At 48.8% G+C, this 17,699-nt stretch overlaps 1 protein-coding gene across 2 annotated transcripts in view; it reads left to right on the forward strand.

Annotated features, from left to right (window-relative positions):
* The first annotated feature begins 1,114 nt into the window (after nt 1-1,114).
* Nucleotides 1,115-17,699, forward strand: part of GLT1D1 (glycosyltransferase 1 domain containing 1) — a 138,010-nt gene continuing 121,425 nt past the window's right edge. For both annotated transcript variants that reach the window (XM_082853312.1, XM_082853311.1), the window contains exons 1-3: nt 1,115-1,294; nt 12,035-12,183; nt 17,132-17,237. In XM_082853312.1, the coding sequence (XP_082709438.1) occupies nt 1,227-1,294; nt 12,035-12,183; nt 17,132-17,237 (323 nt within the window). In that variant the 5' untranslated portion in view covers nt 1,115-1,226. The remainder of the gene's footprint in view (nt 1,295-12,034; nt 12,184-17,131; nt 17,238-17,699) is intronic.

Below are 17,699 nucleotides of genomic sequence, written 5' to 3' on the forward strand. Positions count from 1 at the left end.
ATAAATAAATAAATAAATAATTTAAATAAATAATAAAGGCCAAACAAGACCATGCTGGAGAAGAAAGAGAGAGGTCTCTGTCCCTGGTGACTATGGAGCCAAGATATAAACTTCAACTTCTAACAGCAGGAATACAGATTGAGCTCACAAAGGAATTGAAATGCACTTACAACCACTGTGGTAAACTGGGGAGCTCAGGGCCCATCTGTTAAGCAAGGAGGCCACCTGACTGAGGGGGCTTAAATGCCCAGGTTCTTCCTTAAACCAAAACCTAAGCTGTAAATGCCTCAAGGTTACAGAATCGAAACCTAAAGACAACCAATCACAAAGAGCCAACTAGACTTTCAGCAGTAGCCAATCAATGATTGCCTTGCTCTGCTTATGCCTTCAGGTATAAAAGCCTCACCGCAGCTCCTGTTTGGGGGCCCTCCTGGCCACTTCCGGCTCTGTGCTACCCAGTTGGAGTAAACTTCTGCTCTAACTAAAACTTTAAATAGCCGTCAGTTTCTCTCAGCACTTCTGAAGGGGCACCTGCTTCTGAGCTCTGTGTGCTGTGGGAAAGGTGGCTGCTCTTGCCCCATCTCTCATTTTCAGGAGATACCGGAAATCCCTGGTGGTGGCCCCACGGGAGTGGACACTGCTCACCCTGGTCCCCTTGGGAGTCCACCCATGGCCTCCTCTGGTCCCTGTGGCAGGGAATCGGCCATCGCCCCTGGTGCCGACCGCCGTGGAAAGGGACCCGCGGACCCCTGGTGCCCATGGCAGCAGCGCGCAGCCACCCTGGTCCCTCTGAGTGTGTGTGTGTGTGTGTGTGTGGTGGGGAGCCTGTGGCCAACCCTGGTCCCTGTGGCAGAGGATTGTGGCCACCCATCCCTTGTCTCTGTGCGAAGGGACCCGAAATCACCTCTGGTGACAGTCCCCATGGAAGCAGACCTGCGGCCGCTCCGGGAACCCCTATGGGAGTCCCTTCTGGTTCCCTTGGAGGGGACCCAGGGATCCCCTGCCGCTGGTCCCGTGGGAGGGGCCCCGCCCCCAGTCCCCCAACCCCCCCGGACACGCCCCCCCGCCGCCGCTCCGCGCGCCCCTGAGCCCCGGAACTGGCGAGCGCGGGCACAGCCTGGGGAGCGGCGGGCGGGCTGACGGACCCCGGCCGCCCCGGCCCGCGTCCCCGCCCCGCCCCGGGCCCGGCCTTGGCGGGCGGTGGACGGCCGGGCGGCGGCGGCACCATGCGGCTCCTGTTCCTGGCGGTGCTCCGGCGGCACACGGGCAACGCCATCACGGCCCAGCGCGTCCGGTAGGTGCGGCGGCGGCCCGGGTCCCGGCGGGGGCACCGGCCGGGGGCGCGGGGGTCGGCCCGGCCTCCCCGAACCGCGCGCCCAAACGGACCGGCCAGAGGGTGCGGGGCCCGGGGTAGCGCGGGGCGGCGAGGGGCGCGTGTCTGACTCCGGCGCGGGTGCCCGGGACCTGCCCGGCGCTGCGGTCCTAACGCTCCCCCGAGGCCGCTCGGCCGCTGACGCCGTGGAAAGGTATCCAGGTGCCCGGCGCCTGGGCGGCCCCGCGAGGCAGGCCTCAGCGCGGCGGAGGCTGCTCGGCGTTCCGCGGGCGCATCTCGGCGCGGCCGTCTTCACGGACACTCCGTATTGATCGATCGTGAGCGCCCTAGGTTTGGGGAGGCGGCGACGGAATGCGAAGTCGGGGCTTCGGGACACGGCACGTTTGCGGGGACGGGAGAGAAAGAATACAAACACATGGGCATAAATATACAGTGATACCTATAGATCCGTGTACACACACCCGTGAGGGCCGCTTGTGCGCGTGCGCTGTTTTAGGCGGGATGCTCCGGGGAGGCCTCCTTCTTAGAGTGACGTTTGCGCAGCATCCTGGGTGCGACGAGGGTCCCTTGAAGCTGGGGTGGCCTGGCGGGGTAGGGGTGGGAGTAGGGTAGGGGTGGACCAGGATTTCCAGGCAGAAGGCGCAGCAAAAGTGCAAACCAGTGTTACTGGACCTGCCATCCAAAGTAGCCTTTCCTTGGACTGCCCTGGCGGTCCAATGGTTAAGACTCTAAGCTTCAGCTGCAGGGGGCACGGGTTCAATCCCTGGTCGGGGAACTAAGATCCCGTGTGCCTGCGAAGTGTGGCGAAAAAACAAAACAAAAAACCCCCCAAAGTAGCCTTCCCTCTTCCCCTCAGCCATTTCCACGTTCCCCATCTCCTTGCTTGGTTCTCTTCTTAACATTTGTTTTTTCCTGCAGTTATCTTGTTTTCTAGGTTTATTCCTCCACTTTTTCTCTTCTCCCCGCTGGAAGGTAAGTCCCCAGGGCAGGGAGGGAGCTGATTAGTGCCTGCAGTTTCATAGCAGCTTTTTTTTTTTTTTTTTTTTTTCGCAAACTGACTTGCTTCATGAAATTTCTCAATTGACTTCCCCTCTGTGGGCCTTCTTCCTCATCATCCAAATGAGTGATTGCGGCCACACCTCCCCTTTCACGTCCTGTTCTCCTAAAGAGCAGCAGCGACAGGATACATCAGTCTTCGGAAGTTTACGGTTAGGTTTTTCCCATGAGGATTTTCACTGCACAGGTTTATCTTAAGTCAGTGGCACCTGCTATCACTCATTTGGAAGGCAGCTATGCTCACCACTGTTTCTTTATTTATTTTTTGGCCGTGTGGCATGCGGGATCTTAATTCCCCCACCAGGGATCGAACCCCTGCCCCCTGCCGTGGAAGTGCAGAGTCTTAACCACTGGAGCGCCAGGGAAGTCCCAGCTGTCACCCATTTGGACATAAACAGCCAGGAGGCACATGGTGGTCTCTGCCCTCATGGAGCACATTCCAGTGGGGGAGAGAGAGACTGCAGGATTAACCAGAAACGAAGGAGGTGACGGGGGCTGTGGCTTCAGAGGAGGACTCTCTGAAGAGGTGACATTCAGGCCAAGACCCCAGTGACAGAAGGAGGCAGCCACTCAAGGATCTGGAAGGATGGATGGACCTGGGACAGAGTAACAGCACGGACACAGGTCCTGGGGTCAGAGCAAGCTTGACAGGCTTGAGAAACAGAAAGAATCCATGCTCCCTGGCTTACGGCAAGGAAAGGAGGTCAGAGAGAGAGGGGCCCGTCCAGCAGAGCCTGCACCCATAGTTTATGCTGTGGAAACTAGCGAGAACATCCATTATTTAACACTGCATCCCTCGCTCTAGCTGTCCACTGGAGCCCCAATCTTCCAAAGGCTTGCAGCCACCAAAGGGCCCTCAGGGGAGCCAGGCAGGCACTTCCACGGACATTCAGCAGGGTGCAGGGCCCTTTAGTTACTTTGTTCTTTGTTTTCCTGGCTGTGCATGACGCAGAATAAAGATTGTTCTTTGTGCTTTGCTCTGTCTTCAGAGCCAGGCTTTGGTCTCCCCTTCACTCAGGAAGGATGGCTGGGGGGGGGGGGGGGAAGAAAAAGGGAAAAGCGGAAGTTGCTGGAAGACATCTTCTGTCTTGTGAAAGCCTAGGTTCCTTGAGGAGAGGATGCTCGGTCTCCTGAAGGGGAGGGCAGGGAGGTTTCCATGGTGACAGACTTCCCTGGGAGCCAATTACCAGGAAGCAGTGAGAACCAGAGGAGCTCCTCAAACGTTCTCTGTGGAAGACCCCTGCGACCCTCAAGGGACCCTGGGCAGCAGCGGAGGGAGCCCCCCCTCAAATGAGTAAGGTCGGGGTCCTCATCAGTCTCGCAGGGGAGGGTGTCTGAGTTAATTAAGAAGAGACAAAAAGAAGAAATGAGTCTGCTCTTGCACACTCAAGCTTGGAGTTGTGAACGAACACCCAGTACATAAATAGCGGTGCTGACTTGTGATGGGCACATCCGTACAGGACTGGACGTGTAGGATGCTCTGGGGAACCACCCCAGGCTAGACGTGGGATGGTTCAGGCATCGCAAACTGGTAGAAAGACACAGGCTCTGGAGCAGACCTCCTGCCTTCACAAGGCGGCTTCCCGGCTTAAAATCCCTAAGGTCTAAGCCAGGTTACATGATTGCAGCTCAGACCTGCCACAGAGGCTTGTTCTCAGGGTCAAATACAAGTTGATACATTTTCAGTGTTTGAACCAGGCCTTGTGCTTAGTATACACTTAACAAACGTGGGCTCTTCGTCAGAGCATGAACCCGAGTTGGCGAGGCAGGGAAGGGTTAGTGTTTGGGCGGGTGTCTCAGGCAGAGGGGCGGCAGGCAGGATGTGGGCAAGAGCGGATCCCTTCCCAAACTGAGTTGTGCAAACTTAGCAGTATAGAATGTTCTAGGTCAGTGATTCTCCATGGGAGCAGAGGCCAAGAGAATGTGCAGAGGAGGAAGGAGTGATTCTGCCCCCCGGGGACATGGAGTAGTACATGGAGACATTTTTGTTGTCACAACTGGGGGTGAGGGGCTCCTGGCATCCAGTGGGTAGAGGCCAGGTGTGCAGCCACACACCCTGCAATGCACAGAACAGCCCTGCGACAAAGACTGAACGAGCTCAAAATGCCAGTGGTACCGAGGCTGACAAACCCCGCCCTCGGGGGAGTCTGCAGACGTGGCCGAGAGGCAGGTAGGATGCACGTCACACAGGGCCTGCAGTTTTGTGTCAGGCACGGGATGCAACCACGAAACGCTATCAGGTTCATATGTCATCGAAGGTGGTCTGGGCTGCAGCCTGAAGGGTAGATCAGGATGGTGGCAGAGGACATGCCATTTAGAAGTGACATATTTAAGAAGTGAAACGCACAGGGCTTGGCAGTTGAGTATGGAGAGTGTCAGATGACAAAGCGAATACAGTTTAGTAATGACACTGATGCCCCTTATTCAAGGGAAAGCAGTCCACGGATTGGGGGGGCGCAGCGCCTCCCACAGCCTGGCCCTCTTCTGAGGGATTGTGGCCGAGAGCGACTTTTATAGAATCTCAGAAGCAACAACATGGAAACAGGGCATGACTGGCCGGGCCATCGGGGATTCCCTTACAAGGCAGCAGGCCCCATTTTTCTAGGGTCAGAGACCACGCCAGAGATGATCAGAGCATCCTGACTGACCTGTATCGTTTCCTTGACCACGAGGCCTGTCCTGGGCACAGACTGACGTACGCTGAGATTTGTGACGTCAGCCGGGCCATGGGGTGGCCTCCACTTTGTGGGTCCTGATCTACCAATTAACTTCATCGGGAGTGAGGGGAAAAAAAAAAAATCCACAACTTCCTTCATTATAGAGGGAAAATACTGAGAGAAAACCAAGAAAAGCTGGGTATATTGGGGTCTTTGTAGTAACCTGGGGCCTCTGCTGTCTAGGAGTTCTTTAGAAGGTGTAGGTGATGGGGAAGGCATGTGCGGGGAATATTCGTCCGGGGATTGATAACTAGAGAGGGACCGTTTTATTGTCTGTGTGGCACCTTACATATCCTTCGGTACAATCAGTCTGCCCTGGGTCAGGTGACTTTCCCTTCTAACCTAGGGGCTGTTTGCTAGAATTTTTAAAACCCTAATCAGGGCCTACTCTCTGGGGTTGTCTCCTCAGCACTATAAATGTTAGGAACCTGCATCAGAGGTTTTTTTCACCTCTGAACAAAAAGGAGCTATGCTTGGGGTATGCGGTTTGCTGGCACTGTTCCATGGGCTCTTGCGTGGACGAGAATCAGGGAGCCTGGCCTGCCCAGCAGCGCTGCTCTCTGCGTCTCCATTTGGTCTGTGTCCCCATGGTGTCACCTGGGTCAGCTAGAAGCCGGGTGCAGCGAGGGGACCCACGGGCCCCCATTCACCTCTAATCCCCAGTTAAGAACCAGGCAATCTTGAGGATCCTCTAAATCAGGCGAAGGGGTTCAGATCAGTTGCTAACAGTGAAGGTCGAAGTTTAAATTGCACAAGTCATAGATGTAAAAAAAACAAAAACGAAAGTCACACCGTTGCTTTAGTGACGAGGTAACAGGAGATCAGAGTTTCAAAGTGCACCTCCTGCTAGGCTGAAATAAATAGCAGAGCTGAGCAGTTGGCCAGAGATCAGCCACCTGCCAGCCCAGAGGTATTTACTCTCTGACCATTTCCAGGGAGGGCATGCTGACCCCTTGCTCTAAACCGGACTATCAGAGGCTCGCTAGCCTCCTGGGCCTCACACCCAGAGTTTGTCTACAGCACTGCTAAGGGTTTAGGGAAATGCAGGAAAAGAGATGGAAAAGAAGGGAGTTCCCTGGTGGTCCAGTGGTTAGGACTCTGCACTTTCACTGCCAAGGGCCCAGGTTCAGTCCCTGGTTGGGGAACTAAGATCCCGCAAGCCGCAAGGTACAGCCAAAAAAATTTTAAAATAGAATACGTACATACATACAAAATAAGAAGAGAGATGGGAAAGAAGAAAAGGTGAAGGATTGAGGCTTCCGAGGTCCAGAGTAGGGAGTCCTAGAAGTCAGTGCTTGGATGAGCGCCCTGGCGCCCCAGTGAACGCAGCGTCCCCGAGCAACAGCAGCGCTTTGTACAGCGGCTGTGACTTGTGTCCTTCCTTCAGCCTTCGTCTGGAAGACGGTGTATAAAAAAGTATTTTTATTTGAATGGGAAGCACTTTAGATAACAGAAGCAAACAAGACTTTCTGGAAACTCACTGGAAGGGGAAAAAAAAAAAAAAGGAAGAAAGGCAAACATCGTGGCATCCAATGCCACCCTGACCCTACTGCCCAGCTGCCTTCTGCTGGTCTAAGTGTGAATTCTGCTGTGAGTGCCAAGCATATGGGAAGGAGAAAAGCCTGAGCCTATTCAAGTTTTCTACTTTTTCTTTAGAAGATGCCAAGGAAATGATGCCGAAAACCTGGCCTCTGTGCCCCGGTGCCAAATCGAATCTCGGAAGCAGAGTTTTGGGTGAAGTAGAAAACAATAGCTTTATTGCTTTGCCAGGCAGAGGGGGCCACAGTGGGCTAATGCCCTCAAAAACTGTGTGTCCCAACCTGGGAGGATTTGGTGAGGAGTTGTTTTGGCTTTTGTTAGTTTTGGCCAAGCCATGCGGCAATCGGGATCTTAGTTCCCCAACCAGGGATTGAACCCATGCCGCCTGCAGTGGAAGCGCAGAGTCTTAACCACTGGACCACCAGGGAAGTCCCTAAGGAGTTTTATAGCAATGGGTCAAGGGCAGGGGGGGGGGTGGTTGCTGATAAGGATCAGAGTGGGTGCAGGGCCTACAGTCCTTTAATCTGGCCTCAGGGGATCTGGTGAGCTTCTGTGGTTCCCAAGGTTATAAAACTGTGACCTTCTCTCTGGAATGAAAACTGCTTTATCAAGTAGTTAACATTTTCCATTTGTTGGGGGTTTTAGTTCTGCAGAAGAGCTCAAAGATATTGTTCTGTGTATCCCTTGAGGTAGAACCAGGACCCTGCCCCAAGGTTTCTTTTTTATAGTTTTATAGTTCTTTTTATAGTTTCTTTTTTTTAATTAATTTTTATTGGAGTGTAGTTGCTTTACAGTGTTGTGTTAGTTTCTGTTATACAGCAATGTGAATCAGTTATATGTATACATATATCTCCTCTTTTTTAGATTTCCTTCCCATTTAGGTCACCACAGTGCATTGAGTAGAGTTCCCTGTGCTATAGAGCGGGTTCTCATTAGTTATCTGTTTTATACACAGTAGTGTATATATGTCAGTCCCAGTCTCCTACTTCATCCCATCCCCCTGCTCTATTGTGTCTTAGCTGCTCCCCACTTGTCTCTGCATCCCCTCCCTCCGCTGATTAGCAACTGTTTGAACCTGCCCTTTGGAACCCAGGGAAGGTCATGGAGGCTGCAGCGTATTTCCTACAAACAAGAGATGGGGGACACAGAAAGGCTTCTGAGCCCAGTAGCCCCACAGGGTCCTGCTCAGTTTCAGAAACTGCAGATGTACATTAAGTCAGTGGGAAGAGGCTATTTCCTTTCCTCCCCTGATGTAATCATTGTCGGTTATTGTTTTCGTTTGGCAAATATTTATTATTGAGCATCTCTAGTGGGCACAGCACTGTGAAGACCCTGGGCGTGGAGCCAGGGAAGGACAGGTGAGCCCTGCAGAAGCCAGCAGCCATTCAGCCGGAGAATTTTTAGCACATCAGCTCAGTGCTAAGCCCTGTCATTTGAAAGAAGTTTCCAGCCTTCTAGCACGAACATACGATTACACAGATTATTTAATTACAATATGATCAGTGCTAGGAAGAAGTGCTGGGTGGTAAGAGTATGTTCGAAGGACAGACCTAGTTCTGGGGGTGGGGTCTGGGAGGCTCCCCTGAGAAATAGTTTTTTCTTTCTCATACAGTTTCTTTTATTGAGGTATAATTCACATACCATAAAATTCACCCTTTTAAAAGCATCCAATTCAGTGGTTTTTAGTATATTCATAAAGTCACACACCATTGCCACTATCTAATTTCAGAACATTTTCAGCCGTCTCAAAAGGCACCCCAGACCCGTTAGCAGTCACCCCCCCCATGCCCCTTCCCCAGCTCTGGGCAACCACAAGTCTTTCTGTCCCCATGGATTTGCCTGTTCTGGACTTCTCCTATAAATGGAATCATATGCTATGTGGTCCTTTTTGAGGACTTTACATAATGCATCAGTACTTCATTCTTTTATGGCTGAATAATACATTCCGTTGACGGACATATCACATTTTGCTTGTCCATCCATCAGTTGAAGGACATTTGGGTGGTTTCCACTTACTGGCTACTATGAATAGTGCCGCTGTGAACATATGTGTATGAGAAATAACTTTTTAAGCTGGGGTTTCAAACCTGTAGGTTAGCTGGGTGAAGAGGGAGAGAGGCTGGGAACAGCATTCCTGGCCAAGGGACCTGTATGTGCAGATGCCCCGAGGCAGGAAGGGGCTTGTGGAGTTGAGAAGCCAAGGCAGCTGAAGAGCCAGCAGGAGAGAGCAGCTGGCCTGGCCGGCGTGAGCCGAATGGTTGCCACAGTGAAGGTTCTGGATTGAATGCTAGCAGGATTGCAGTGAGGCACTGAGGTGGTGACATAGGGAGGGAGAGTAGAGATTCGAAAATGATTTGGAAGGACCTGGGATGATGCAGCAGAGGAGAGACAAGACGGCAGAGATGCTCGTGGAGCTCTGTGTGTGCTGCCGAGTGAGCAGTGGGTACTTCTCACTGTGTTACTCAACCGAACCTCGGGTCCACGCGCCCGATGCACAGCAGAGCCGATCTACTGACACCAGGTTGCGGTGAAGGAAAGTACAGTGTTTATTGCGGGTGCCAAATAAGGAGAATGGGCAGCTCATGCTCCGAAGACCCAAACTCCCCAGTGGTTTTCAGGGAAGTGTTTTTAAAGGCAACATTTGGGATGAGGGCTGCAGGGTGCATGCCTTTCTTTTGATTGGTTGGTGGAGAGGTAACGGAGTGATGTTCTGGGAACCTCAGTCCTCAGGGTCCACATGGTTACGCTCAGTGTGTAGTCACCATCCTCCACCTGGGTGAGGGGTCTTAGTTCTTGCAGAACGACTCAAAGAGATGCATCACATTGTTATCTGTATCACTTCAGGAGGATCTGGGACTCTGTTTTATCACTGAGCTATTGTTTCTTTTTTTTGGAGTATAGTTGATTTACAATGTTGCATTAGTTTCAGGTGTACCACAAAGTGATTCAGTTCTCTACACACACACACACACACACACACACACACACACATACATTCTTTTTCAGATTCTTTTCCATTATAGGTTATTACAAGATATTGAGTATAGTTCCCTGTGCTATACAGTAGGTCCTTGTAGGTTATTGATTCTGTAATAGAAGCACTAAGTACGATGTGACTGCCTTGTTCATATAACTGCATCCCAGAGTGATTGTGGTAGCGATGGGCTCGGAGAACAATGGAAACAGTGAGAGAGACGGCTGTGTTAGCAGCAGGGGCTGTCAGATTTCACTGAAGGGAGCTGGCATTGGGGAATGTCGGGACATGGTCATGGGGCTCAGAAGACATGATGTGTTGCGTGTCCTGCAGGTGGAAGGGCTGGACTGGAACTAGGGGTGTCAAGAGTGGGATGTGCCTGGCTGTGCAGGGGATGCAGGCTATGAAGGGTGTTGTGTGCTAGGCTAGGGTGTTTGGACTTGATCCCAGAGACACATTCAGCCATTAGTTCATTCAGTAAGCAAGACAGATCCAGGCCCCATTCTCATGGAGTTGACAGTTGGGCTGACTACCCCAAGCCATTTGAGGTTTTTTGTTTTGTTTTTTTAATTTTTATTTTGGCTGTGCCATGCAGCATGCAGAATCTTAGTTCCCCAACCAGGGATCAAACCCACATCCCCTGCAGTGGAAGCACAGAGTCTTAACCACTGGACTGCCAGGGGAGTCCCCATTTGAGGGTTTTAATGAACCTGGTTGGATTGGTTGTATATTCACATGCACCTCAAACAATTTTAAAAGATAAGATAGTGCTTCCCTAGTGGCGCAGTGGTTGAGAATCTGCCTGCTGATGCAGGGGACGCAGGTTCACGCCCCGGTCCGGGAAGATCCCACATGCCGCAGAGTGGCTGGGCCCATGACCATGGCCACTGAGCCTGCGCGTCTGGAGCATGTGCTCCACAACGGGAGAGGCCACAACAGTGAGAGGCCCGCGTACTGCAAAAAAAAAAAAAGATAATATATGCACCTGGTCAAAGAATCCAGCCATGCAAGATGGTCTGTGATGAGAAGATAATCTCTCCCCCACCCTGGTCCCCGGTCCTCTTTAGACAGAATCATTATTACCTGTTTCTTCTGTGTCCTTCTAGAGATGTTCTGTGCACACATACTATATATGCACAAAGTGTTCTTCACCTTTTGAAGCACACTTCATTAACAGTGTGTCCTCTTTTCATTAACACTGTGTCTTGGAGTTCATTCTACATGACTGCACAGTGATCTGCACTCTTTTCATGGCGTCAGCCCTGAGTACCTCATATGCGCCATAATGTGACTGGTCCCCTACGGACGCACGCTGAGGTCAGTGTTAGTCTTTTTGCTGCTTCGGTTATAGCCTCAGTGCTTACTCTTGGGTGCATGCTTTGCACCCATATCCAAGTGTGTCTTTGGAATCAGTTCTGAGAAGTGGAGTTGTTTGGCCACAGAGTTTGTGCATTTTAAATATATTAGCTGTTTCTACTTTGCCCACAGAAGAGGTTGTACCAGTTTACCCAGTATAGGAACGTTTATTTCATGAAGCCATAGGCACACTCTTGTTCTTTACAGATTTTCTACGTTAAAAGGATGACGGAAGTTGATCACCATTTCTCATATTTAAAAGCCCAATTGTAGGGGGTTTTTTTTGTTTTTGTTTTGTTTGTCATGGACTGCAATTTTATGGTGATACCTATTTTTCTATTGGGTTGTTAGGGTTTTTTCTTATTGATTTATGAGAGTTCTTTACATATTAAGCAAGTTAGCTTCTTTCCTTTTGTAAGTGTTGTAAATAGTTGTGTTTCCCCCCCCAGTTTCTCATTTGTCCTTTGATCTTGCCCATGCTATTTCTGCCACTCAGGAAGTTTCTTTTTGGTTTATCGGATTTGTATTTTAGATTTCTGTTGCAAGGAACTGAACCGGGATGAGAAGAAAAGAGACATATTTGAAAGATATTTGGGAGGTAGAATGGAGAGGCCATGGAGTATTTCTTGAAGCTCTGATAATGGGTGACTTTTGAATTCTTGATGAAAAACTGAGTCACAGATGCCTAAACACAAACTTTGAGAAACAGGAGGAAAAGGTGAAATCAAAGAATTAAAGAAGGGGAGGGAGCTTTCTGGCGCAGCAAATGTCACTGGAAGTGGCCGTGGGTGTCGCACGTGCCAAGGCTGCCAAGCCTTCCTGAATTGGCCCTTCCTCCGGCTGGCCTCAGTGCCAGTCCCAGTCCTGGTGTCTGAGACTGGTGGATGAATGTATTTTAGGTGGATTTTCTCTAAAGGACAATTCAGAAAATATGTAGTATTAACTTCTGATTTGACTAATCTCTGGATTGGTTTTCAGTTTTAACCACAGCAGCAACTTGTGCCCTTCTAATGCTTTTCTCTCCTGTCCTTTTCTTTCTCTGTGTGTTTTTTGATAAAGGGACCATCTAGAAGCTGCGGGTCACGTGTGTATTCTGAAAAATGCCTTGGACTTTGAAAGCCCATCCGAAATCTCCAACTTCATCAAGGCTGAGAGCTTGGAGGCAGCTATGGCTCTTCATCTATATAGAGGGGGTAGACTTCTGCCAGGTAACCCCCCCTTCCCCAAAGGTGGAGCCCTAGCAGTCACAAAACCAGAGCGCCCGCGATTTCAACTTAAACATCGATGAAGTGGCTTATCCCTGCTCAGAAATGGAAGGGATACAATCATCTTTTTGCTTTGCTCTTCTAAACGGAGTAGTTTTCTAAAAACGAGGTAACTACACCAATTGAGAATGGATGCATATATACTGAAGCTGTTTTTCAGCATGAAGAGTCATTTTTTTTTTACAATTTTAAAAAATAATTTATTTATTTACTTATTTATTTTTGGCTGTATAGGGTCTTCGTTGCTGCGCACGGGCTTCTTATTGCGGTGGCTTCTCTTGTTGCGGAGCACGGGCTCTAGGCGTACAGGGTTCAGTAGTTGTGGCTTGTGGGCTCAGTAGTTGTGGCTCACAGGCTCTAGAGCGCAGGCTCAGTACTTGTGGTGCACGGGCTTAGTTGCTCCACAGCATGTGGGATCTTCCCGGACCAGAGATTGAACCCCTGTCCCCTGCACTGGCAGGCGGATTCCTAACCACTGCACCACCAGGGAAGTCCCTACGGCATGAAGAGTTTTATCCTAAATGTTTTTGATGTGTATTTCTTAACTCAAAGTCTAATTTTCAACAGTTAAAAATGTGACTCTTTCACAAAATATAGAAGTGAGCACGTAGGAGAGAGGTTATTCAACTGATTTATTAATGAAGAAACTACTAAGATACTAAAGCCAGTTTAAAGAGCATTTGAGGGACTGAGATTTTTTTTTGAATTTTTGAATTTTATTATTTTTTTATACAGCAGGTTCTTATTAGTCATACATTTTATACACATCAGTGTATACATGTCAATCCCAAACTCCCAATTCATCACACCACCACCCCCAGTTTCCCCCCTTGATGGCCATACGTTTGTTCTCTACATCTGTGTCTCTATTTCTGCCCTGCAAACCGGTTCATCTGTACCATTTTTCTAGTTTCCACATATATGCGTTAATATACAATATTTGTTTTTGTCCTTCTGGCTTACTTCACTCTGTATGGCAGTCTCTAGATCCATCCACGGAGGGACTGAAATTTGAATAGGCTAGGATTAGGTTAGCTGCAGAACTGGTTATGTCCAGCAGGGCAATCAACCGTAAGCTTTGGGGCTTTCTTTTCTTTTCTTTTCTTTTCTTTTTTTTTCTGGCTGTGCTGCATGGCATGCGGGATCTTAGTTCCCCAACCAGGGATTGAACCCATGCCCCCTGCAGTAGAAGCTCAAAGTCTTAACCACTGGACCACCAGGGAAGTCCCGAGGGTTGCGGGGAGCTATCTTTTCTACTGTGTTAGTCAGGGTTTTCTAGAGAAACAGAGCCAAGAGGAGATATAGATATAGATACAGATGTAGATATAGATACACACACACACACACACACACACACACACACACACGTATGTGAAGATTTATTATAGGGATTGGCTATGTGATTATAGAGGCTGAGAATTCCCACAGTCTGCCATCTGCAAGCTGGACACCCAGGAAAACCAGTGGTTTCATTCAACCCGAGTCTGAAAGCCTGAGAATTGGGGGGCTGACGGTGTAAGCCCCAGTCTGAGTCTAGAAGCCCAAGAACCAGGAGTGGTGATGTCCGAGGGCAGGAGAAGATGGATGTCCCAGTTTAAACAGAGAGCATGAATTCACCCTTCCTCCCCCTTTTAGTTCTATTCAAGCCCTCAACGGATTGGGTGAGGCCCACCTGCATTGTTGAGGGAGATCTTCCTTCCTCAGACTACAGATTCAAATGCTAGTCTCTTCCAGAAACATCCTCCCAGACACATCCAGAAATCATGTTTTACCAGCTCTCTGGACCTCCCTTAGACCAGACAAATTGACCTCTAACATAAACCATTACAACTGCAGCAAAATGATTGGCATCTCTGCCTGCAAAGTATTGGATGCAACTGCACAGAGCATGAGCTCTTAATTAATAGTAAATACTGAGGTCAAACAGCAGTACCTTCTCTTAGAAAACGAATCCACGGGGACCTTTAAACACTGCTTCTGGGATTCCCTGGTGGCGCAGTGCTTAAGAATCCTCCTGCCAATGCAGGGGACACAGGTTCGAGCCCTGGTCCGGGAAGATCCCACATGCTGCAGAGCAACTAAGCCCGTGCTCCACAACCACTGAGCCTGCACTCTAGAGCCCGCGAGCCACAACTACTGAGCCCGTGAGCCACAACTGCTGAGCCCATGTGCCACAACTGCTGAAGCCTGCGCACCTAGAGCCTGTGCTCCGCAACAAGAGAAGCCACCGCAGTGAGAAACCCGCGCACCATGATGAAGAGTAGCCCCTGCTCGCCACAGCTAGAGAAAGCCTGCGTGCAGCAATGAAGACCCAATGCAGCCAGAAATAAATAAATAAAAATAAATCAAAAACAAACAAAAAACACTGCTTCCTTGGACCTCGAAAGGATGTGCACGCAGTCATCCTCTTGGCTTTAGCTACAATTTTTGGATATTTCTTCTTAACCCTCCCAAGGCCAGTTTGACTTCACTGAGAGCCCAGCGGCCACCAAGTAGAGGCAGGGCAGATAATTTTGCTGTTGAGCCGTGAGTGGCTTTTTCCAAATACGAATTAAATGACCTGGCAGTGCCAGCTTTTCAGGAGGTAGTATGTCACCTGAGGCCCCAGATTACCTACAGTAATCATCATACGGGGATAACACTTCACTTAGCAAAATGTGTCAACTTCCGAAATTTTCAGACGTTTCATTGCTAAAGGTGACTTCCTGTTTTCCTGCACTGTATCAAACCTTATTTAATCTTCCAGCTCTCTCTCTTGCTTCCCACACCATAGGAAGTTGGACCCTCTCTTCATATGCAGGCCTTACTTTGTGTGTATATACACACACACACACACACACACACACACACACACACACATATTTTTTTTTGTTTTTTTTTTTTTTTTGCGGTACGCGGGCCTCTCACTGTTGTGGCCTCTTCCGTTGCGGAGCACAGGCTCCGGACGTGCAGGCTCAGCGGCCATGGCTCACGGGCCCAGCCGCTCCGCGGCATGTGGGATCTTCCCGGACCGGGGTACGAACCCGCGTCCCCTGCATCGGCAGGCGGACTCTCAACCGCTGCGCCACCAGGGAAGCCCTACTTTGTATATTTAAGTGCATAACTTAGCGATCTTTCCACATCAGTGCTTATGCTGAAAACCGGTCACTCCCAGTAGCTGGCTGAGAAGAAAATCTCGTGGTTTCCTGAACCTGGCTTCTTAATCAGACACTTGATGCTGCCTGTTCTTTTAGGTTCAAGCCTAAAGCATGTTCTCAACAAGAAACAGGAAGAGATTAGTCAAAACCTTAATTTCCCTTTGCTGTGTGACATATTCATAGATTCTGGGAATTACAGACAAACGTCTTTGGAGGCCATTATTCTACCTACCACAGACCTTTCTCTGGTCCCCAAAGATTCAAGTCCATCCCACGTGCTAAAATCATTCTCCCCATCTCAGCATCCCCCAAAGTCTAAGCCCATGGCAGAAGAGGAATCGTCTCTACCACACTCGCCTTTCCGTGTCTGCCTGACTGTTTAGTATTTTTGGAAAAGGTCACACCAGTCCATAGTAAGAAATGCAAACAATATAAAGCGTTATAGAGAGAAAAGAAGTAAGTTTCTCTCCTGTTCCAAATCAGTCGCCTTCCGGGTTCCTTCTTCTTTCTTTTGGCCACACCGTGCAGCTTGTGGAATCTTAGTTCCCCAGCCAGGGCTTGAACCTGGGCCCTCAGTGAAAGCATTGAGCCCTAACCACTGGACTGCCAGGGTCCCTTCTATGGAGGCAACAGCAGCTAGGTTTTTTCTGTTTATCCTTTTACAGGTGTGCTTTGTACAGAGAAATGTATGTTTATTGTTTTCCTACACACATATTGTGTTAATCAAAATGCACTTGATTTTTTTTTTTACTTAAAAAAAATTTTTTTTAAGTTTTCATTTGAGTTTTTTACTCACAGCCTTTCTGTACCTCTTATGTGTTATTGGTGAGCTTAGTAGCTAAAGGCTGAATTCTTCGCAGTGAAGTGAGAGACACTTCACCAGAAAGAGAAAAGATAGATAGAATCTGCTCATTTGCGTGACAAACACTTCTAAGGCAAATACAAGGAAAGATCTGTACCTTCTCCACTTACATATTGAATCTCAGTAGAGATGGCTTGTTTGAGAAACCCCAGTATGGACTGAAGTTAGATCTGGTCTGTTTAGTGGTTTGCCTTTGCTCTTTTCAAATTTTTATTGACCTTTGGAAGTCCTTCTAGGGAGCCCTGTGTGATGAGCACACTGTTTAACTTGACCTGTGCACGCTAGGTGCCTTGTGAAAAGACCCAGCCAGGGAATGTGCCTTCCATCAGCCCAGGGCCCTTCATTCAGAATAAACATGCTCCCGGGGGGAATCCTTTTCCATTTGACGCGCAACATCTCCAGTATTTTTGGTTCCCATATATGTGTGCCCTCCACGTTCTATCATTGCTGTTGTACTGTGTGTGCCTGAAGATACAGTTTGTGTCTCTTTCCTCTCCCTCTTGGTTCCTTGCCAGCACGGTGAAGGTTACTATGAACAGCAGATCTAAATTTGAAGCCCTCTTTTTCTGTCATAAAAGCACCAGTAGCTCCAGATTAACCCATTTCCGAACGATACGCTTGGCTTTGATAGATGGAGGCCAACAACATTTTTCATGTGTTAAAATTGAAAGCAAATTGATTTAAAATCGTCTTGTCTCACGTGATTAACCCCATGTCATGTTCTTAACAGTGACACCTGTTCTATTCAGAAGAGCTGTGGGTAAAATTCAACAAACCACCAAATATGCCCCCTACGTTGTGGGAACTTCAGTTTTTGATATCGTCGTTTTGGGATGGTTACCAAGGGGTGTTTCCGAAGGTAAACTGCTTTGTTAATTATCCTATTTTGCAGGTCATGGAATTCCTTTTGGAATCATCTTTGGTGGAACTGATTTAAATGAAGACATTAAGCAGGGAGAAAAAAACAAAGTGATGGGAAAAGTCCTAGAAGAAGCCAGGTAAGACTTAAGAGAATTTCACAGGAGTTAAGCATCTAACCCTTTTGGTTGAAATTCACTGACACACAAAGACAGAGGAAACCAGTAGTTTGGGAGGTTTACATCTTTCCATGTAGAATCAACTTCTTTCTTTTTGTTCATCTTTCCTTTCATTTGGTGCCTGTTTATTTTGCCACAAACAGTCATTGTAAACAAGTTATTGCACTTGAATAGTTATTTGACTGCAGTTAATATTGGACGAACGTGCTTAGAATGTTCTGAGTGGTGGAAGAAACAGAATTCTTGCTAAGAGATGAGGTGGATAAACTCAAGCTCTATTAGCACACAAGTTGGGGTTGACTTTGCATCAGATTTGCCCAAGTAGAATATTTTTTCCAGTTTCCTTGAGATACGATTGACGTGCAGCCCTGTATAAGTTTAAGCTGTGCGACATAATGATTTGACTTGCGTACTTGAAACGAT

This window comes from Leucopleurus acutus (assembly GCF_964270905.1).
Source record: "Leucopleurus acutus genome assembly, chromosome: 13".
In the NCBI taxonomy this organism is placed as follows: Eukaryota; Metazoa; Chordata; class Mammalia; order Artiodactyla; family Delphinidae; genus Leucopleurus; species Leucopleurus acutus.